Here is a 23,687-nt window from a genome sequence, read left to right on the forward strand (position 1 = left end):
TTTCAGAAATCAATGCAGCAGAAAAGCAAGGCCATCGGCCCATCTGTTCCAAGCAGACTGTTATGTTGTTTGGTCCCATCGGCCTACTCCTTCCCCATTTTCTCCCTTCCATGTATTAATCTAAGTTTCTCTTAAATGTTCAGATTGAACCTGCATCCACCCCTTTCACCAGCAGCTTGTACTACACTTGCAGCTCCCTCCAAGTGAAACTTTTCCCCTCATGTTCTCCTCAAACATTTCACCTTTTACCGTTCACTGATGATTTGTCGTTCCAGTCTCTCCTAAACTCAGTGGAAAAGTCCTGCTTGCATTTTCTGTATCTATGCCCTTCATAATTTTGTTTGCCTCTATCAAATTTGCCCTCATTCTCCTATGTTAAACATAGAAACATAGAAAACCTACAGCACAATACAGGCCCTTTGGCCCACAATGTTGTGCCGAACATGCCCCTACCGTAGAAATTACTTGGCTTACCTATAGCCCTCTATTTTACTAAGCTTCATGTACCTATCCAAAAGTCTCTTAAAAGACCCTATTGTGTCCGCCTTCACCACTGTTGCTGGCAGTTCATTCCATACACTCACCACTCTCTGAGTAAAAAACTTACCCCTGACATCTCCTCTGCACCTATTCCCCAGCACCTTAAACCTGTGTCCTCCTGTGGCAACCATTTCGGCCCTGGAAAAAAGCCTCTGACTATCCACACGATCAATGCCTCTCATCATCTTATACACCTCTACCAGGTCACCTCTCATCCTCCGTCGCTCCAAGGAGAAAAGGCCGAGTTCACTCAACCTATTCTCACAATTCATGCTCCCCAATCCAGGCAACATCCTTGTAAATCTCCTCTGCACTCTTTCTATGGCTTCCACATCCTTCCTGTAGTGAGGCGACCAGAACTGAGCACAGTACTCCAAGTGCGGTCTGACCAGGGTCCTATACAGCTGTAACATTACCTCTCAGCTCCTAAACCCGGTCCCATGATTGTTGAAGGCCAATTCACTGTATGCCTTCTTAACTACAGAGTCAACCTGCGCAGCTGCTTTCAGCGTCTTACGGACTCGGACCCCAAGATCCCTCTGATCCTCCTCACTGCCAAGAGTCTTACCATTAATACTATATTCTGCCATCATACTTGACCCACCAAAATGAACCACTTCACACCTATCTGTGTTGAACTCCATCTGCCACTTCTCAGCTCAGTTTTGCATCCTATCAATGTCCTGCTGTAACTTCTGACAGCCCTCCACACTATCCACAACACCCCCAACCTTGGTGTCATCAGCAAACTTACTAACCCATCCCTACATTTCCTCAACCACATCATTTATGAAAATCATGAAGAGTAAGGGTCCCAGAACAGATCCCTGAGGCACTTCACTGGTGACTGACCTCCATGCAGAATATGACCTGTATACAACCGTTCTTTGCCTTCTGTGAGCAAGTCAGTTCTGGATCCTCAAAGCAATGTACCCTTGGATCCCATGCCTCCTTACTTTCTCAATAAGCCTTGCATGGGGAGAACAGCCAGAGGTCGTGGTACACATTGGTACCAATGACATAGGTAGGAAAAGGGAAGAGGTCCTGAACAAAGACTACAGGGAGCTAGGAAGGAAGTTGAGAAGTAGGACCGTAAAGGTAGTAAGCTCGGGATTACTGCCTGTGCCATGCAACAGTGAGAATAGGAATAGAATGAGGTGGAGGACAAATGCGTGACTGAGGGATTTGAGCAGGGTGCAGAGATCAGATTTCTGGATCATTGGGACCTCTTTTGGGACAAATGGAACCTGTACAAAAAGGACGGATTGCACTTGAATCCCAGGGGGACCAATATCCTGGCGGGGATGTTTGCTAAGGCTACTGGGGACAGTTTAAACTAAAATTGTTGGGGGGTGAGAACCGAACTGAAGACTGGGGAAGAGGAGGTTGGCTCACAAATAGAGAAAGCTCGCAGACAGTGTGAGAGGGAGGATAGGCAGGTGATAGAGAAGGGAAATACTCAGACCGAAGGTTTGAGATGTGTCTATTTTAACATCAGTACTCGGAGATATAACGTGGTGACCATTACAGACACTTGGATGGCTCAAGGACAGGAATGGTTACTTTAAGTGCTGGGTTTTAGATGTTTCAGGAAGTGCGGGGGGGGGGGGGAGGCAAAAGAGGTGGCAGCAAGACACTGTTGATTAGAGATAGTGCCACGGCTGCAGAGAAGGTGGATGCCATGGAGGGATTGTCTACGGAGTCTCTGTGGGCGGAGGTTAGGAACAGGAAGGGGTCAATAACTTTACTGGGTGTTTTTTATAGGCCGCCCAATGGTAACAGGGATAACAAGGAACAGATAGGGAAACAGATCCTGGAAAGGTGTAATAATAACAGAGTTGTCACGATGGGAGATTTTAATTTCTCAAATATCGATTGGCATCTCCCGAGAGCTGGGGTTTTAGATGGGGTGGAGATTGTTAGGTGTGTTCAGGAAGGTTTCTTGACACAGTATGTAGATAACCCTACAAGAGGAGAGGCTGTACTTGATTTGGTATTGGGAAATGAACCTGGTCAGGTGTCAGATCTCTCAGTGGGAGATCATTTTGGAGATAGTGATCATAATTCTATCTCCTTTAGAATAACATTGATAGGAACGGACAAGTTACAAAAGCGTTTAATTGGAGTAAGGGGAATTATGAGGCTATCAGGCAGGAAATTGGAGGCTTAAATTGGAAACAGCTGTTCTCAGGGAAAAGTACGGAAGAAATGTTGCAAATATTCAGGGGATATTTGTGTAGAGTTCTGTATAGGTACATTCCAATGAGACAGGGAAGTTATGGTAGGGTACAGGAACCGTGGTGTACAAAGGCTGTTGTAAATCTAGTCAAGAAGAAAAGCTTACAAAAGGTTCAGAGAGCTAGGTAATGTTAGAGATCTAGAAGATTATAAGGCTGTTAGGAAGGAGCTTAAGAAGGAAATTAGGAGAGCCAGAAGGGACCATGAGAAGGCCTTGGCAGGCAGAATTAAGGAAAACCCCAAGGCATTCTACAAGTATGTGAAGAGCAAGAGGATAAGGCATGAATGAATAGGACCTATCAAGTGTGACACTGGGAAAGTATTTAAGGAACCAGAGGAAATAGTAGAGGTACTTAAAGAATACTTCAGTATTCACTATGGAAAAGGATCTTAGTAATTGTAGTGATGACTTGCAGCAGACTGAAAAGCTTGAGCATGTAGATATTAAGAAAGAGGATGTGCTGGAGCTTTTGGAAAGCATCAAGTTGGATAAGTCACCGGGACCGGACGAAATGTACCCCAGGCTACTGTGGGACGCGAGGGAGGAGATTGCTGAGCCTCTGGCAATGATCTTTGCATCATCAATGGGGTGGGACAGGTTCCAGAGGATTGGAGGGTTGCAGATGTTGTTCCCTTATTCAAGAAAGGGAGTAGAGATAGCCCAGGAAATTATAGACCAGTGAGTCTTACCTCAGTGGTTGGTAAGTTGATGGAGAAGATCCTGAGAGGCAGGATTTATGTACATTTGTAGAGGTATAATATGATTGGTGGTAATCAGCATGACTTTGTCAAGGGCAGGTTGTGCCTTACAAGCCTGATAGAAGTTTTTGAGGATGTGACTAAATACATTGATGATGGAAGAGCAGTAGATGTAGTTTACATGGATTTCGGCAAGCCATTTGATAAGGTACCTGTTCCAGGGAATAAATTCCTAATCTATTCAACATTTCCCTTTAACTCAGTTCCTCAAGTCCCAGCAACGTTTTTGTAAATTTTCTTTGTACTCTTTCAATCTTACTGGTATCTATCCTGTAGGTATGTGAACAGAACTGTATCCAATACTTCAAATTAGTCCTCACTTATGTTTTATTCAACTTTAGTATAATATCCTAACTCCTGTACTCAATACTTAGATTTATGAAGATCAAAGTTCAAAGTAAATTTATTATCTAAGACATACATGTCAGCTTATTCAACCCTATGATTTATTTTCTTTGTGGACATACTCAAAGAAAAAATAACTGATAACCATAAAACTGGTCCAATCAAAGAAATACTGCACCAACAGGGTGAACAACCAGTATGCAAAAGGCTACCAACTGTGCAAATATAAAAAGAAAGAAATAAAGAAATAATAATAATAATAAATAAGCAATAAAAAATGATAACATTAGATAATGAGTCCTTGAAAATGCAACCACAGTTTTGAAAACAGTTCAGTGTTGAGGTGAGTGAAGTTGACTGAAGTCATCCTCTCTGATTCAGGAGTCTGAATGTTGAAGATTAATAACTAAAGCTGCTAGTGTGGTCTGAGGCACTGGAACCCTCTTCCTAATGGCAGCAGAGAGAAGAGAGCATGAGCTGTGTGATAGGAGTCTCTGATATTGACTTTGCTTTCCTGCAACAACACTCCATGTAGATGTGCTCAATGGTGGGGAGGGATTTACCCATGATTGACTGAGCCATATCCACTACTTGTTGTTGGATTTTCCATTCCAAAATGTGCCGAACCCAATGTGCCAAAAGTTCTTTACTCAACCCTATCTAGCTGCGACACCACTTTCAAGGAATTATGGATCTGTATTCCCAGATTCCTCTGTCCTACCACACTCCTCAGTGTCCAGTTGTTCACTGTGTGTCCTCACCTTTGCAACACCTCACCTTTATTTGCATTAAATTCCATCTGCTATATTTCCACCCACCTCTCAGCTGGTCCAGATCCTGCTGCAAACTTCAATAACCTTTCTTGCTGTCCACTGCATCCTCAATCTTGATATCATCTAAGAATTTGCTGATTCAGTTTACCACATCACCATCCAGATCATTGATAAAGATGACAAACAACAACAGGCCCAGTAACAATCCTTGTGGCACACCGTTATTTACAGACCTCCTGCCAAAGAGGCAATCATCTACTACCACTCTCTGGTTCTCTAGCAAAGCCTATGTCTAATCCAATGTACTACCTCATCATGAATGCCTGGTAATGGACTCTTCCTGACCAACCTCCCAAGTGTGACCTTATCAAAGACCTTGCTAAAGGTCATATGAAATGATAATATTGCAGAGTAAGTTAGTTATATCACCATGAATGTAGAGAATGGGAAAACATTTCAAATAAATACAACAGATGCACATACTTACCAATGGCAGTAGTGAATTCTGTGTAACCTACAGAGAATAAAAAGATTGTAATCAAAAACACTATTACAGGTCATTGCTGTATCTTAACAACCTCAAATACGTGTTGAATATTTAATTTTAATAGATCTGCTAATCTTGTTGACAAGTTGCTGTGAATACTCATTCTGTATCATTCACCATGGATGGTGCTGTCAGTCAAGAAAAATGTCTATTCCTTCCAGGCCTCACTTGTGACCTGAACAGTCAGTGGTTAAGCTGCTGAAGCGCTTTTGTGGATTTTTTCTTTGCACCTAATTGTGGCACAGTGATCTCTGCCGAACATCATCTACAATAGACCATGTAAAGTAGATGACAAGGAGGAACATGAAAAAATGGGTGGATAAATACCATTTACATAGATGTGTTTCTTCAGTTCATATGGCCCAAGTCTGGACGAGTTCCTGGTTTCCTCTTTAAGTACATCATACACATGTTCTTTGTTGACACCTTGTGTTTCAGACTCATTTTTGAACGAACAATTCACCGCCACTCTAGTGCTGTCATTCATTACCTCTCTGTGGAAAGGGAAACAAGTTTGTCCAGAGTGATTGACATATTTCTGAAAAATCAATTTTGAGGTTCTATGCCTGAATAAAAACTTTACTGACATTTAACTTCAGGAGTTGTTGCTCAGCACACACCATTGTCATTCCTGCACTGATATTTCTATGCCAGAACAAGCTGTAGCTGATGTTTAAACTCAGAAGTGAATTCATGTTTGGTACACACCACAGGCAGAAATGTTGTTACTTCTGCATTGCTATTGTGCAAAATTCCTTTTGAATTTTTTGGAATGTGGCAAACTCAGTATTCTTACGTAGTGCTTATGGAGAGTGATTGATCTCACATTGAATGTAACGATAATATATTGTACCTGAATATATTCACCATGCACTTGATGAATGTTGCTTTGATGTTGCTGCTCATGAACAGATCTGTGAGCTGTGGAGCAAGCGAAAAATGGCATATCATGAAGGATAAAGAGGAAATAATGTGTAAGTATCACCAAAAAACTACCATGTACACCTCTCTCACCTCAGTTGCGATCTTTGTTGCTGGTTTTGCTGGGTTTGATTTCACTTCCTCAAATGTCAGTTTGTTTACAATGAATGATATGTTATACTGAATAGAACTTGCTTCTTCAGATGCAACTGTGGAAACAGAAGACAATTTATTAATTGGAAAACAACTCAATGTTGTCATAGTTCACGATGTTTTTGTATTAATGGGACACTGAGCAGCTGAGATCAACAATCTACACTCAGTGGTCATTTGATTAGGTACAACAGTACACCTGCTTGTTCATGCAAGTTTCTAATCTGTCATTCATGCAACAGCAATTCAATGCAATAAAGCATGCAGACAAAGTCAAGAGGTTCAGTTGTTGTTCAGACCAAGCATCAGAATGGGGAAGAAATGTGATCCAAGTGACTTTCAAAATGGAGTGTTTGTTGGTTGCAGACAGGGTGGTTTGAGTACCTCAGAAACTGCTGATCTCTTAGGATTTTACAGAGAATGGTGCGAAAACCAAAAACATCCAGTGAGCAGCCGTTCTTTGTTAATATGAGAGGTCAGAGGAAAATGGCCAGACTGTTTCAAGCTGGCGAGAAGGCAACAGTAACTCAAATAACAACATGGAATGCAAAAGAGCATCTCTGAATGCTTGACAGTCAAATATTGATGTAGATGAGCTACAGCAGCAGAAAATCACAAACACACACTCAGTAGATACGAGGTGTACCTAATAAGGTGGTCATTGAGTATTTATCTAAATGTATTATGCGCAAATACCTGCCAGATTTGTTAAATGGAATTCTACAGGCAACAGACACAATCTCTGCTGGTCAGGCAGCATATATATGAGGAAATAAACAGTCGCCATTTCAGGTCGCAACCATTCATCGGGATCTTGGATTACAACTTGAAATGTCGACTGTTTATTCCCAAAAATACATACTATCTGATCTCTTCAGTTCTTCCAACATTTTGTATGAGTAGTTCAAGATTTCGCCTCACTACAGGAAGGATGTGGAAACCATAGAAAGGGTGCAGAGGAGATTTACAAGGATGTTGCCTGGATTGGGGAGCATGCCTTATGAGAATAGGTTGAGTGAACTCGGCCTTTTTTCCTTGGAGTGACATAGGATGAGTGGTGACCTGATAGAGATGTATAAGATGATGAGAGGCATTGATCGTGTGGATAGTCAGAGGCTTTTTCCCCAGGGCTGAAATGGCTAGCACGAGAGGGCAAAGTTTTAATGTGCTTGGAAGTAGGTGCAGAGGAGACACCAGGGGTAAATTTTTTACGCAGAGATTGGTGAGTGCATGGAATGGGCTGCCAGCGATGGTGATGGAGGTGGATATTATAGGGTCTTTTAAAAGACTCTTGGGCAGGTATATAGAGCTTAGAGAAATAGAGGACTATGGGTAAGTCTAGGTAATTTCTAAGTTAAGAACATGTTCAGCACAGCTTTGTGGGCTGAAGGGCCTGTATTATGCTGTAGGTTTTCTATGTTTCTATTTCCAACAGCTGCAGAATCTCTTGTGTGCATCAATTATGAAGGCTGTTATATTTAACAATTGCTGCTGGCATAAGGCATCAGAAATTGACGTCAAAGCTATTTGGTTTGAGAATGAATCGAAGCATGTTTTAAATTCATGTATTGGTTGGTCAAGTTTCTAATTTTGGAAGTTCATTGTTGTTTATTGTGGTGGCTTTTTATTTTCATAGGATCATAAGACAATGGAGCAAAATTAGGCCAATTGGCCCATTAAGTCTGCACTGCCATTCCATCATGTTTGATTTATTATCCCTGTCAACCCCATTCCTCTGCCTTCTCTCTGTAACGTTTGATGCTCTAATGAATCACGAATATATCAATCTCTAGTTAGTATATTCTCAATAACTTGGCCTCCATAGTCACCTGTGGCAATGAATTCCATAAATTCACCACTTTCTGACGAAAGAAATTGCTCCTCATCTCTGTTTTAAAGGGATGTCCTTGTATTCTGAGGCTGTGCTCTCCTGGTCCTAGACTCCCCTACTATTGGAAGCATCCTCCCCACATCCACTCTATATAGGCCTTTCAATACTCAATAGGTTTCAATGAGATGTCCCCCAATTCTTCTCAACTGCTGTCTTTCATTTAGAAGTTTCAAGGAAGTTTTTTTTCAGGTTGTTACTTATCAGGTCAACTTATGAGCAGAATGGTCTGCATTTAGACAAGTATTTATCTTCCTCCCTCACCCCATCATTAGAGTAATTTTATTTTATAAACCACATTGTATAAGACCCTGGTTAGAACACATTTCGAATATTCTGTTCGGTTCTGGTCACCTCATTAAAGTATGTATAAATTTTAGAGAGGTTGCAGAGGAGGTTTACTAGGATGCTGCCTGGACCAGAGAGTGTGTCCTATGAGGATAGGTTGAGCAAGCTAGGGCTTTTCTCTTTGGAACTAAGGAGGATGAGAGGTTACTTGATTGAAGTGTACAAGATGATGAGCCTTATATCGAGTAAACATTCAGTGACTTTTCTCAGGGAAGAAATAGCGAATACAAGGGGGCATAATTTTAAGGTGACTGGCGGAGAGTATAGAGAGGATGTCAGAGGTAATTTTTCTTTACACAGAGAGTGGTGGGTACATGGAAAGTGTTGCTAGGGGCAGTGGTAGAGGCAGGTATGACAGAGATGATGGGCCAAATGGTCTAATACTGCTTCTATGTGTTATGGTCTTATGGAGTTACCTGCATTTTCTTGGTTGATTAGTTGATGTTAAATAGGAAGAAAAGGTGGCTTTATAAAAAAACATTTCATAGGAACTTTAAAAGAGTGACTGAGAGAACTGTCCTTTTGGAATGTTGAAAGGGGAAGATTTGGGCAGCACAGCAGAGTTACAGCTTTCATAGTGCTTTTTCAGTGCCTGTGATTGCAGTTCAATTCCTGTCACTCTCTATAAGCAACTTGATTCGTATATTCTCCCCTGTTCCATATGAGCTTCTTCCCACAGTCCAAAGATGTATGGGTTAAGGTTAGTAACATTAGATGCGCTTTCGTTAGCTTTTATTTGTCACACGTACATTGAAACATGCAGTGAAATGCATTGTTTCTGTTAAATCAAGTCTGCAAGGATTGTACCAGAGGCAGCTCACAAGTGCCGCCATGCTTCCGGCACCAACAGAGCATGCTCACAACTTGCTAACACTAACAAGTACATCCTTGGAATGTGGGAGGAAACTGCAACACTTGGAGGAAAACTGTGTAGTCACTGGAAAACATACAAATCCCTTACAGATGGTGGCAGGAAATGACCCTGGGCCACAGATGCTATAAAGCATCACACTAGACACTACACTACCATGCAGCCCTGGCTCTGGGAGGATCTTAATGGGTTCCCAATATATATCACTGAAACAAAATATAACTTCACACAGCCAAAGATAGCAGATAGAGAGGTGAGAAAGAGTGGTGGGATTATGAGCTAAACAGAGGAAGCGAAGAGGCACTACAGCTGCACAGAGACTTGTTGAGACCACATCTGGAGCTTACTGTATTGTTTTGGTCTCCTTACTGGAGGAAAGACTTTCCTGCCTTGGACAGAGTACAATAAATATTCTCTAGATCAATTCCCAGGACGGCAGGGCTGATGTATGAAGAGTGCTTGGATCAATTAGGTCTACATTCACTGGGGATTTGATGAATGAGAGGAGATCTCAGAAAAACCTATAAACGTTCGAATTTCAAAGTAAATTTATTATCAAAGTACATATGTCATCATATAATAACTTGAGATTCTCTTTCTTGCAGGTATTCACAATAGATACAAAGGAACACAATACAGTAGAATCATTGAAAAACAACAGAGAAGCACAGATGGAGAAACAGCCAATGTGTATAAAGAAGACAGACTGTGCAATTACAATAGATAAATAAACAAGTGAACAAATGGATAGATAGATAGATAGATAGATAATGAGAACATGAGTTGTGGAGTCCTTGAAGGTGAGCAGCCCAGTATAATGACTTTTCCACTTTAGAAACTCTCCCAGACAAGCTTTTTGTCATTGGTGGATACAACGGATAACCACCAGTTTGTGGAACAGTTCAGTGTCACGGTTCTAACAAAACTCTAACAGAACCAAACAGACAAATATAGGATGGATATCTCCAATAGCCAGAAAGTCAGAAAACAAGGTGTGACATTTAGAGCTGAGGTGAGGAGAAATCCTTTCAACTTTCAAGTGGTGAACCTTGGAACTGTCTGCCACAGGAAGCAGTGAAATTTAATGAATAACTACCACAGGCAGTCATTCAATATATTCCAGACTTCCGATTTGGGAACAATGACTGAGTTGGAGAAGTTGACCAATGTGTAAATGAGTCCACTTAGATGATCAATGAGAGAGGAACTGGTTAGGCAACTGTCCAAGAAGGAAGTGCGGGGCTGTAGGTCTTCAAACTCTGTTATTAGCTCTTTTCCTCTTTCCTCAGTGGTGTTTCACCTGCTCAATGTGTCTGACAATTCCTGTGCTTATTTTAGTAATAATGTTTGTTCTAATCTCTCTTGCTCAGTAATAACTATTGACATTGTCCTATAGTCTAATGGACACATAATGATTTACATGGAATGGTTTACCATCAAGGCCATACTCTTGTCGCTACTACCATCGAGCAGGAAGTACAGGAGACATAGGTCCAACACAACCAGCCATAGGTACAGTTATTACCCTACAACCATTAGGCTCCTGAACCAGTGTGGATAACTTTTCTCACCTCAACTCTGAACCGATTCCATAACCTACAAACTCACTTTCAAGGACTCTACATTTCATTTATTTAATTGTTTATTTTTTTAAAATTCTATTTACCTAACTATCTACTGCTCAATTTGTCTTCTATTGCCCATTGATCGCTAGTCAGTCTTTATTTATTGAGGGTGAGAGAGTGGCTTTTCCACCTTAGAAACTCTCCCGCACAAGTTTCCTGTCATTGGTGGATATGATGGATAACCACCAGTTATTTATGTACAGTATAGTTCTTCAGAAATGTTACCATGTTTCATTATTTGCCTGTAAATACCTGCAATGAATGAATTCCAAGGTAGCATATGGCGACATAAACATACTTTGATAAATTGACTTTGACATAATTCATAAAGATCTTGCATTTTTATCCTTCACAGACTACTGTTGAACACTATATTTCTTACCTGCTGCAGTTGTTAGTGAACTTGACCCATGTTGATAAATTGGCAATTTACATGCTGGTAGTTGTTCTTGGGTTGGTATATTTTCTGCCACAATTATTTTTGGAGAACTTGTAGGTGTTGTTGCAGCTGCAATCATTGTTGGAGAACTAGAGGGTGCTTGTTGTTGATGTGCTGATCTGTCAGATATTGCAGTTTGTCCTTGGGTTGGTTCATTCTCCATGGCTATTGGAGAACTTGTGGAGCTTTGATTTTGATGTTCTGCTAGGGTAGGAATATTGTCTTTTCTTTCTCTAGTCCTTTCTCCCTTTGTGTTAGTATCTGCTGGGGGAAATGCTTCAACAACATTCTTCTTTTGGAGATTTGTTTTGATTTCCTTCAAATTTGAAGTTATTTTGGATGATGTTTCCTTTTCCTCTGATGCTAATTCTGAGGAAGCTGTTGAAACAAAATTGATGTTTATTTTACACAGAGGAAGAGCATGAATCTTTGTGTTCTTGAAAATATAGGTTTTATATGTTTCAAATGGGAGAACCCTGAGGTTAGCCTCTTTCTTTCTTTCTTTCTTTACAATACTCCTAGACCTATGGTATGCTGTCTTTACTGGGTCAAACCTTATATTGTAGATTTGCTGCTGTGTACAGGTTCAATTATCCAAAACCAAACATCAAAACATTTTGAGCCGAATTCTTCTACTGCCCATAGTGTTTTCCCCTTACATTCCTTCTTCACTTTTCCTGCCTATCCCCTCTCCGCTTCCCTCCCCCACCCTTTGATCTTTCCTCTTACTGGTTTTTCACCTGGCACCTACCAGCCTTCTCCTTCCCACCTTCCCCCCACCTTCTTTATAGGGCCCTGCCCCCTCCCTCTTCAGTCCAGATGAAGGGTCTTGGCCCGAAACATTGACTGCTCGTTTCTACGGATCCTGCCCAACCTGCTGAGTTCCTCCAGTTTGTTGTACATGCTGCACATTTATTTCTTGGAAGTCCTTGTGTCAAGAGTAAAAGAGAGGTGAGAGTTGATATTGGATCACTGGAAAATAATGCTGGTGAGGTTGTAATAGGGGCCAATGAAATGGCAGATAAACCTAATGAGTACTTTGCATCAGTCTTCACTGTGGAAAACGCTAGCAATGTGCCAGAGGTCCAAGAGGGTCAGAAAGCAGGAGTGAGGGCCATTGCTATTACAAAGGAAAAAGTGCTAGGCAAACCCAAGGGTCTAAACCTGGATAAGTCACTTGGATCAGATGGACTACATCCCAGAGTCCTGAGAGAGCTTGCTGAAGAGATAACAAATGGATTGGTCATGATCTTTCAAGAATCACTTGATTCTGGCATTGTCCCAGAGGACTGGAAGATTACACGTGTCATCCACTCTTTAAGAAGGGAGGAAGGCAAAAGAAAGGAAATTATAGGCCAGTTAGCCTAACCTCAGTGGTTGGGAAAGTGTTGGAGTCTATTATTAAGGATGAGGTTTTGTGGCATTGGAAGACTAATGATAAATAAAATAAAGTTAGCATAGTTTCTGTAAAGGAAAACCTTGCCTGACAAATCTTTTAAGAGTTCTTCGAGGAAGTAACCACCAGGGTAGAGAAAGGAGAGGCAGTGGACTTGGATTTTCAGAAGGCATTGATAAGGTGCCATACATGGCATTGCTTAGCAAGATAAAATCCTATGGTGTTACAGGAAAGACATTAGCATGGATAGAGGAATGGCTGACAGGCAGAAGGCAGCAAGTGGGAATAAAGGGGGCCTTTTCTGATTGGCTACCAGTAACTAGTGGTGTTCCTCAGGGGAGAATATTGGGACCACAACATTTCACATTGTTTGTTAGTGATTTGGATAGGAAATTGATTGCTTGTGGTAAAGTTGCGGATGATACAAAGATAGTTGGAGGGATAGGTAGTGCTTAGGAAGCAATGTGATTGCATCAGGATTTACGCAAATTGAAAAAATTGGCAAAGAGGTGGCAAATGGGATACAGTGTTGGGAAATGTATGGTAATACATTTCGGTATAAGGAACATTAGTGTGGACTATTAACTAAATGGGGAAAAGGCTTAAACATCAGAGGTGCAGAAGGACTTAGGAATCCTCATGCAAGACTACCGGAAGGTTAATTTACAAAAAAATGCAATGTTATTTATTTCAAAGAGAATAGAATATAAAGGCAAGGAGATAATGCTCAGGCTTTTAAAAGAAACTAGTCAGGCTGCACTTGGGGTATAGTTTTGGGCCCCATATCTCAGAAATAATGTGTTGTATTTTGGAGCTAGTCCAGAGGAGGTTCATGAGGTCAATTCCAGGAATGAAGGGGTTAACATATGAGGGGCATTTTGCAGCTTTGGGCCTGAACTCACTGGAATTCAGAAGAATGTGGGGGTACTTTATTGAAACCTATCGAATGTTGAAAAAATTAGATAGGGTGGATATGGAGAGGATGTATCCTCTGGTGGGGGTATCCAGAACTAAAGGACACAGCCTCATAATTGAGGAGCGATCTTTTAGAATGGAGATAAGAAGGAAGTTTTTAGCTAGAGAGTGTTTTTATAGCTAGAGGATGTTTTTTAGCCAGTGAATCTGTGGAATGCTCTGCCACAGACTGCGGTGGAGGCTAAGTTCGTGAGTATATTTAAGGCAGAAGTTGTTAGTTTCCTGATCGATCAGGGCATCAAAGGATATGGTGAGAAGGCAGGCGTATGGGGTTGAGTGGGATCCGGGATCAGCCATGATGGGATGGTGGAGCAGACTCGATGGGCTGATTGGCCTAATAGTTGTAATATCTATAGTCAACAATGTTCAATGAGGGCCTCAATAGCAAAGCCCAGGAATAACAAAACCTGAGCAGCTGATAGAGACTTTTTTTAAGAAGAACTCCTTTGTAGTCAGATCTCAGGGACCTGTGCCACCTATCAAAAGCAATATGAAACTGGTTGAGCAACCAATCACATTGAAAAGTACTGACAGCAAACCAGGATCATGCAGAATCATGTGTACTGGACAGTATATTGACTGGCTGCATCACAGTCTGGTATGGACATACCAATGCCTCTGAATGGAAAATGCTACAAAAAGTGGTGGATCCAGCCCAGTCTATCATGGGATAAGCCCTCCCCACTATCGAGCATATCTACATGGAGCAATTTTGCAGGAAAGCAGCATCCATTATCAGGGATCCCCACCATCCAGATCATGGTTTCTTCTTGCTGGTGTCATCAGGAAAAAAGAACAGGAACCACTGGTCCCACACCATCAAGCTGAAGAGCAGTTATTACCCTCAGACATCTGGCTCTTGAACCAGAGGGGATAACTTCACTCAGCTTCATTTGCCCTATCACTAAGCTGTTCCCATAACCTATGGACTCACTTCAAGGATTCTTCATCTTACGTTCCCAATATTTATTGTTCATTTATTAGTGTTATTATTATTTCCCTTTCCTTTTGTATTTACAGTTTTTTGTCTTTTGCACACTAGTTGTCCACCCTGTTAGTGTGGACTTTTATTGATTCTATTATGATTATTGGATTTATTGAGTATGCCTGCAGGAAAATGAATCCCAGGATTGTATATGGTGACATTTATGTACTTTATAATAAATTTATTCTGAACTCTTGAACTTTGAACTTGAATTACCTTGTGTAGCACCAAATAAACATCAGGATAGAAAATAAAACATTAAACTTTTTAGAAAGATAAATCATTTCTATTGTTTTTAAATTTATTTTGAAATATCATTGTCTGAGGGAGTTACAATGTGCTAAAATGTTTGTTGGACCATGGAATTTAATAGGTAGCCCGCCATTAAAGCCTCACTGATCTGCCTTACATGAAAATCTAACTTCTACACAGATTTTTCACTAACAAAAAGGAGCTAAATGCCTGAAATTCTTGTCGCTTTAGTTATTTATCTAGATTAAGTTGAATGGATTGTAAAACAGCACTGATATTTTGACAAGATTTCTTTGTTGTTGTTGGACATGCCTGAAGAATTCCATAGTTGTCATTTCAGTTGGGTAACCATAGAGAATGCTGGTAGTTTTGTAAGTATTGCAATTCAGAATCTAGTTCATGAAGTCACTATTTCCATATGTAAATCCAAAAAAACCAGGCACACAGTTAATATTAGAATATAATGATGTACTTCATCGTAAATTGTGTTAAATTCTCTCCTCCAAAAGGCCAAATTTTTCAATCCAGCGGTTGAGAAATTGCTTTTGTTTAAGAATCAAAATGAAAAACTGATATTCAGTTGTACCCAATTCTTTATGTGTGGCCTCACCAACAACCTGAGTGCAATATAATATCACAAATCCTAAACACAAGATGCTGGAAATCTTGAGCATCACACACAAACAATACTGGAGGAACTCAGTAGGTCAGGCAATATCCATGGAGGAAAATAAAGGGTGAACAATTCAGGATGATTCCCTTCATCAGGACTTATCAAGAATCTGATCTAGTCCAATTGAGTAGTGCAAGCAGAGTCACTGAAGTGTCTAGTTGGGCATTTGAATCACCAAGACATGGAGGACGAGGGACCAAGTGCTGGAGGAAGAATTGTTACTCGTCAATGTGGAGATGGTGGACTGAACAGCAAGCTGCTTTCATGCTTTATGACTCTTAAGACTCTTTAAAGGATATTGGGGCTGTAGGGAATGCATCATCTACGCCAGTTTCAGTGTCCCTTTGCACAGTCTTAGGCAGCAAAATGTAGTTTCTAGAGGAACTTCTGTCTGTTATGGCTTTGGAAGTTGTTAAGCACATGGCTAAATACTGGCTCCTTGGCACATGATACTGTGTTGACCTTTTAACCTATTCTAATATCAATCTCACCCTTCCGTCCCACAGAGCCCTCCATTTCTCTATCCTCCATGTGCCCATCTAAGAGATCCCTTAATATACCTATTGTATCTGCCTCCACCACTTCCACTGGCAGTGCATTCAATGCACCCACCACTCTCTGTGTGAAAAACCTACCTCCCCATACTTCAATTACCTTAAATTATTCTCTCTTGTATTAGCCATATTTTATATATTTACTCAAATGACCCACAATAACATTTCCCAAAAATATTCTGACACCTTCATTCTGGCCAACTAGAGAAATAAATAGTAAGAATATTAATTTCAATAAAAAAATCCCAACTATCATTAGAAAAATATGCCATGTGAATATGACAAAGAAGAGCTAAGTTGAAATTGTAGTCCAGTGGATTTAGTATAAGGTAAGCTGTAGACTTCACTTTTCTTGAAGGTGAAAGAACCCAAAATATTTCATTCCTATTTCCATTGCAATTCATAAATCTCCCTGGACTCATTAGAAATGAAATGCTCAATGAGGTGGTGAGGATGGGCTTTTAAGCAGAAACCAGACTTAAATTACTCACTACTTTTTTATTACTGTCGGAGAAGTGGTACAGGAGGCTGCTGAAGGGCTTTGGCCTGAAATGTCAACTGTACTCTTTTCCCAGTTGCTACCTGGCCTGCTGAGTTCCTCCAGCATTTTGTGTGTGTTGTCAGGAACCTAAAGATCCACACTCAACTTTAAAGAACACCTTCTTTCCCTCCTCCTTCAGATTTCTGAATGGGCCATGAACTCATGAACTCTAGCTCATTATAAGACCAAATTACATAGTAGCAGAATTGGGCCATTCAGCCCATCAAGTCTACTCCACCAGTCTATAAGCTGATTCATTACCTCTCAACCCCATTCTCCTGCCTTCACCCCGTAACCATTGATATCCTTACTAATCAAGAACTCATCAACCTCCATTTTAAATAGATATTTGACCAGCAACCAGTCTGGACACTGGAAGTTTTGACAGGAGAGGATTTCACTCAGGTGCTCTGCCTGAGTAGAAAACAGAGCAGATAGAGCTTTGACTAGCAAGCAGTCCATGTTTGGGAGTGATTAGCAAGAGCAAATTAAAGGAAAGCAGGGGCAAGAACAGCAAACATTGGCACGATGGTTGTCATCTGAGCTAAGTTTTTTTCCTCCTCCCCTTCTTACTATCTGCTCAACTAGGACAATAAAGATGCCAGGCAGGATAGTTGTATGCTCCTCTTGCAGGATGTGGAAAGACAGCAAGACCTCCAGTGTTCCTGACAACTACAACTGCAAGAAGAGCATCCAGCTGCAGTTTCCAAGAGTCCACATTTAGGAGTTGGAGCTGGAATGGAATGAACTCCAGATCATTTGGGAGGCTGAAGGAGTGATAGAAAGGACATATAGAGAGCTAGGTGCAGGACAGAGAAAACTGGGTGACAGTCAGGAAGGGGACAGCCAGTTGTGGTGATAGAGGATTTGTTAATTAGAGGAAGGAACAGGAGGCTCTGTGGGCTAGAACAAGATTCCCAGATGGTGTGTTGCCTCCTGGGTGCCGGGGCACCGACATCTCAAATCAAATCTTCTTAAGTGGGAGATGTCATGGTCTATGTAGGTACCAATGACATGGGTAGGATGAGTGATGAGGTTCTGCATAGTGAGTTCAGGGAGTTAGTTGCTAAGTTAAAGGCAGGACCTTCAGGATTGTTATCTCAGGATAGCTACCTGTGCCACGTGCTACTGAGGCCAGAACTAGAACTAGAAAGATTATGCAGTTTAATACGTGGCTAAGGAGTTGGTGTAGGAGGAAGCATGTAAGATTTCTGGATGATTGGGCTCTCTTCCAGGGAAAGTGAGACCTGTGCAGAAGGGACAGTTTACACCTGAACTGGAGCGGGACTAATATCCTAGCGAGAAAAACTGTTAATGCTGCACAGTGGGATTTAATTTAGAGCTGCAGGGGGATGGGAACTAGAGTGTCAGAACAGTCAGTGGAGAGGTTGTGGAGGCAGATGTTGGTAAGACCTCAGACTAAGTTAGGAATCAAAAGCATGGTGCGACTAGTGTCCTGAGCTGCGTGTATTTCAATGGAAGAAGAATCGTAGGAAAGGCGAATGATGGTGCTGAAGATGAAGTAGCTGATTTACAAACAGAGGCAATGTGTAGTGAAGACAGGATGTTAATAGGGCAAAATTGCAGTCAATAGGATGAGCTCCAGCATAAAAGGTGGACGAAATCATAAAGAATAAGTACTGAAATGCAGGTGATGTCCTTGAATATGCGCTGTGTATGGAATAACATGAACTTATTGCACAGTTGCAGATTGGCAGCTATGAGCTGCCAGATGAGGTTGTAAATGCGGGTTCATTTTTAACATTTAAGAAAAACTTGGACAGGTACATAGATGAGAGGGGTATGAAGGGATATGGTCCAGGTGCAGGTCAGTGGGACTAGGCAGGAAAATGGTTCGGCACAGCCAAGAAGGGCTGAAGGGCCTGTTTCTGTGCTGTAATGTTCTATGGTTCTATGTTGTAGGCATCACTGAATCGTGGCTGAAAAAAGAGTAAATCTGGGAGCTTAATGTCCAAGGATACACATAGTATCAACAGGACAGGCAAGAAGGCAGAGGGGCAGCATTGCTCTGTTGTTAAAAATAAACTGCATTTCTGTATTTATACTTCATGATTTTGTCCACTTTCTAAGCTGAACTCATCCTATTGACTGCAATTTTGCCCTATCAACAGCCTCTCTTCACTACACAGTTTCTCTTTGAACAGATTCCATGGTTTCTTTGTTTCATGGCCGTCTGTGAGAAGATGAATCTCAGGGTTGGATACTGCATACACGCTTTGATAATAAATGTACTTTGAATCTTTAAATATATGCAATGTTATTCATCTTTTGCAATAGTTATTTATTGTAAGCTATAGTAATTTTTTCGGTATTACACTGCACAGCAGCCACCAAACAAATCTCATGGCACAGAGTCAACACGAGTGAATCTGCAGATGCTGGAAATAAATTTAAAAAAACACAAAATGCTGGCAGAACCTCTCCTGATCTCCTGATGAAGGGTTTTGGCCCAAAATGTCGTTATTACCTCCTCCCATAGATGCTGTCTGGCCTGCTGAGTTCTGCCAGCATTTCGTGTTTTTTTCATGGCACAGAGTAGTCAGTGACGAAATAAAACCTGATTCTGATTTTGATTTTGAGTTTAACCTGTGCTTAAAACATGACATGATTTCAGGATTCAGTCAAGTGCTCAAAATGCAGTAAACCGACAAATTTACTACATTGAAATGGATTACAATGGATCTGCAGTTTAATTTGCTAGTTACAGTATATTCAATTACCTTTCTCAACCATAACAAGCTAATCAGTGATGAAAAAAAAACCTCTTTTGCAGATTTTAATTACTGACAAAAGATCTTTTAACTATTCACCTTTCATGGCTCACTTGCTTCTGAAGATTCTGGAAATGTATTGAATTATATCTGTGATTTTATGGTTGAATGCTTTATGGAGATTTCTATCAACATGACAGTTCTGTGAAATAAATGAGTAAGCTCCTTGCAACTCCATTTCAATGGAAAATTGCATGAGTCATCAGATTGTTTAGTCTTCACTGTGGTTTCCCACAGAACTGTATCTGCATCTCCTCCTTCTCAGTTGTGTGTGAACCATACCAAACGGGGCAAAACAAGTCTCCAGGGTGAAAGGTGCAGGTGGAGGAGGCTCAGGGTTTGCTGGCCAGAGACTTGCTCATTGCCTGCAATCATGACACTCATCCAGTACTATCATCCATGTGTCCATCTGAGACGCATAGATGAAAGAAAATGGAGGGAAGGTTTAGATTGATCTTAAGTAGGTTAAAAGGTTGGTTCAACATTGAGGGCTGAAGGGCCTGTACTATGCTGTAGTGTCCAATGTTCTATGTTCACACCACTGCTTTGGATCCTTGTAAAAAGTTAAAATAGCCACAGAAGAAATGTCAGCTTATTTCTACAGGCCAGCAAGTGGAGAGGATTTCAAACTTCAAATATTGATTGGAGTAAAGTTAAAGGACAAAGAAAAGGAGAGAATTCTGAACTGTTTGGAGCTGCTGGGGGAAAGAGTAGGAATCCAAATTAGAATGCTAATGAAAGGAAGGATTTGGACAATGACAGCTGATTGGCTTCAGTCACAAAATCAATCAGAGAATGCTGAAGACCTGAACTAGAACAGAAAATTATGGAAACACTCAGAAAATAAATCCACTTTGTGGAATTTGAATTAATTGATGTTAGCTAGCATAGATTTTTAGAGGTAATTGGGAAATAGATGATCAATATTCTGAAAATGACAAAACAAGAGACTGCAGGTGGTGGAACCTGGAGTAGTAAATCATCTGCTAGACTACTCAGCAGGTCCAGCAGCATCTGTGAGAGGAATGGAATTATCGATGCTTTGTTTGAAACTCTTCATCAGGACTGACATTTTATGAAGGGATTTAAGTCTTATGTATGCTGGCTTGCAAAACTGAAATCTATAACATTGCTGTCAGCATGAATGGGAAATAGAAAATGAATTTAAAGGCACAAAACAGGTTGTGGTAGTAAATTGTTATCTTTCAGACTGGAAAATGGTAAATAGTGGTGCTTTGCAGGGGCTACTGGGACATGTCAGTGTTAGGATGAAGGGAGTGTTAGAGCAGGCACACATTAAAATGCATAAATCCCTTGGACCTGTACATCCCAGAATGTTATGGGTAGCAAGGGAGGAGATTGCTAGGACACTTAGCAGTTAATACTAAAACACTTAATGATGTTCTCTAATTCAAAAATGGGGTGGCGGTGGAGATACATCTTTACTAAAGAAGCCTGCAGGTCACCTTTGGGCAAGGTCTAGCATCTGCTTAGCACCACCCCTCACCCCTGATCAGGGTCATGTGAAGCCATAGGAGCAGGTAGTGGATAGTTGAATGAGCAACTGGTGCATATCACAAGTCTTGGTTATGCAACCACTGACACCAAGCAGGCAATCTCTGAAGAGTATGGATAATGGCTGGGGTCACCCATCTTGGAACAACTCTGCCCATAAGAAGGTAATGGCAAACTACTTCTGTAGAGTATTTGCCAAGAGCAGACATGGTCAAGATCACCCACATCATACAACACAGCACATAATGATGATGATGAATTCGAGAAGGGCAGTTGGGAAAAGTCAGGAAATTACAGCCCAGTGAGCCTTGAATCCATTGCAGGGAAGTTACTGGAAGAAATTCAAAGGGACAGGATTTTAACTCACTGGGAGAAATTGGCATAGTTTTGAGCAGGAGAGATTATGTCTCACAAACTTTATTGGTTGTTTTGAGGAGGTAACTAAAACATTGAAGGTAGTGTGGTAGCCATAACTTACATGGACTTTAGCAAGGCATTTGACAAAGCCCCACATGGTAGGCTGGTCCAAAAGGTTAGGACACATGGGATCCAAACGGTGTTCACAATTAGCTTGGCAATAGAAAGCAAAGGAGGTGTTCCTCTGGAGGAGTGGTGCAGTGCAGGGATCAGTGCCAGGAGAATTGTTATTTGTCACATGTGTGATAAGCAGGATGAGAATGTATGAGGGTTGATGAGTAAATCTGCCAATGACACTAAAATTGGTGGAGTAGAAGATGACAGAAAGATTGCATAAGGATACAGTGGAATATATTGTAGATCAGTTGGAAAGTTGGGCAGAGTAATAGCACGTTGAATTTAATCCAGCCAGGTGTATGGTAATGCCCTCAGAACATAGAACAGAAACAGGCCATTTGGTCTATTATGTTGTGCTGAACTCATGAGGCTAATGATGCTTAATTACATGAACCCCTTCTGCATGCACATGCCCCTTATCCTTCTATTTTGCAACAACTTCATCATACTTTCCTCAATCACTACCCCTGGCAGAGCATTCCAGGCATCCACCAGCTGTGCTAAAAATTTGCCCCTAAAATCCCCTAAAACTTACCCCCTTTCACCTTAAATGCATTGGCCTCTCATATTAGACATTGTTGAGCATAGAACACTACAGCACAGATTTGGTCCTTGAGCCTAAAATGTTGTACTCACCTTTTAACCTATTCCAAGATAGATCTAACCATAACTCTCCATTTTCTTTTCATCCATCTGTCTATCTATGAGTTTCTTAAATGAGCCTAGTAGGTGCCTCTAACTTTGATCCATGATCACCTTTTCAATCTTTCACTCGTTCGTTATGTGCTGTATCATATGACATGGGTGATCATGGACTTTCCGTGACCATGATTGTTCTTGGCAAATTTTTCTACAGAAGTCATTTACCATTGTCTTTTTCTGGGCAGTGTCTTTACAAGATGGGTGACCCCAGCCATTATCAATACACTTCAGAGATTGTCTGCCTGGCGTCAGTGGTTGCATAACCAGAACTTGTGACATGCACCAGCTGCTCATACCACCACCCATCACCTGCACCCATGGCTTCATGTGACCCTGATGTGAGGGCGGGAGCGGAACACAGAGAACAGGAAGGGTAGCTGACTTCCCAAACTACCACCTCAACTGACCTTCACGTCAAACCTGGCTACAGTATAGTTTCTAGATACAGTATACCTTCCAATATGTTCTACTATAGCCACTATTTTAAAGGCGATCATGAAAAATGCATTTTTGGATACCACACAAAACAGTGAAATATGCAGTAGCTGTTTAAATACATTTTGTACGAATATCAATAGTTTCATTGTTTTTGAAGTGAGATTTCGAACAATTCATTTTAACCCATACATCATCAATTTTGATAGAATCATTTTTCACAATTATAGTCTACAATGAGAACATGTACTGATCTTTGCAATTAACACAAGTTACAATATTTAAGTTACCTTGCATTTGGAAAACATTTTCTTCATCATAACTTAATTTCTATTGTTTAGAAATAAAAACATTCACAAAAGTGCCACAAAACACAATTGATTTAAGCTTATTCTTACAAAAGTAAAATACAACAGGTACTGGTGTTAATAAGAAAATTTAAAATATAAGCAGTAATCATGGTACAATCCTTTCTTACCTGTAGTATATAGCCAACATATTAAAATATTCCATAACAATGCCTTTGTGAAAAATGTTCTGGAAAACATTTTGCTGTAAGAATCTATCTGAATGCCAAGTAGATTGGGACTACCTGAGGAAAATTAGATTTCCTTATATTTCAGACCTTTATACTGATGTGATGTGATGTCATTGTCACTCAGTCATAGGGTGTCTAATAACACACCTTACTTTAAGCCTGGAAGCACAGGTGGGTACTAACTGAAACTGAAAAAAAGTAATTTTACATAGAATAACTAAGGCACAAAACACGATCACTTATTCTAAAAATAGGGAAAGAGAATTTAAGGTTGACTGCCTTCAGGTAACAAGAATTAAAGGTATATTTATGCTGTTAAATTTCTTCTTATTAATTTTTATAATTATT

General features: G+C 40.7%; 1 protein-coding gene across 4 annotated transcripts in view; it reads right to left on the reverse strand.

Moving 5' to 3' along the window:
- LOC140739707 (mucin-16-like) overlaps window positions 1-23,399 on the reverse strand; it is a 112,658-nt gene extending 89,259 nt beyond the window's left edge. For all 4 annotated transcript variants that reach the window (XM_073068131.1, XM_073068132.1, XM_073068130.1 and 1 more), the window contains exons 1-6: window positions 23,280-23,399; window positions 11,391-11,825; window positions 6,217-6,332; window positions 6,056-6,123; window positions 5,530-5,696; window positions 5,143-5,169 (exon numbers count right to left, since the gene is read on the reverse strand). In XM_073068131.1, the coding sequence (XP_072924232.1) occupies window positions 5,143-5,169; window positions 5,530-5,696; window positions 6,056-6,123; window positions 6,217-6,332; window positions 11,391-11,825; window positions 23,280-23,349 (883 nt within the window). In that variant the 5' untranslated portion in view covers window positions 23,350-23,399. The remainder of the gene's footprint in view (window positions 1-5,142; window positions 5,170-5,529; window positions 5,697-6,055; window positions 6,124-6,216; window positions 6,333-11,390; window positions 11,826-23,279) is intronic.
- Between the last annotated feature and the right edge of the window lie 288 nt (window positions 23,400-23,687).

This window comes from Hemitrygon akajei, chromosome 16, assembly GCF_048418815.1.
Source record: "Hemitrygon akajei chromosome 16, sHemAka1.3, whole genome shotgun sequence".
Classification (NCBI taxonomy): Eukaryota; Metazoa; Chordata; class Chondrichthyes; order Myliobatiformes; family Dasyatidae; genus Hemitrygon; species Hemitrygon akajei.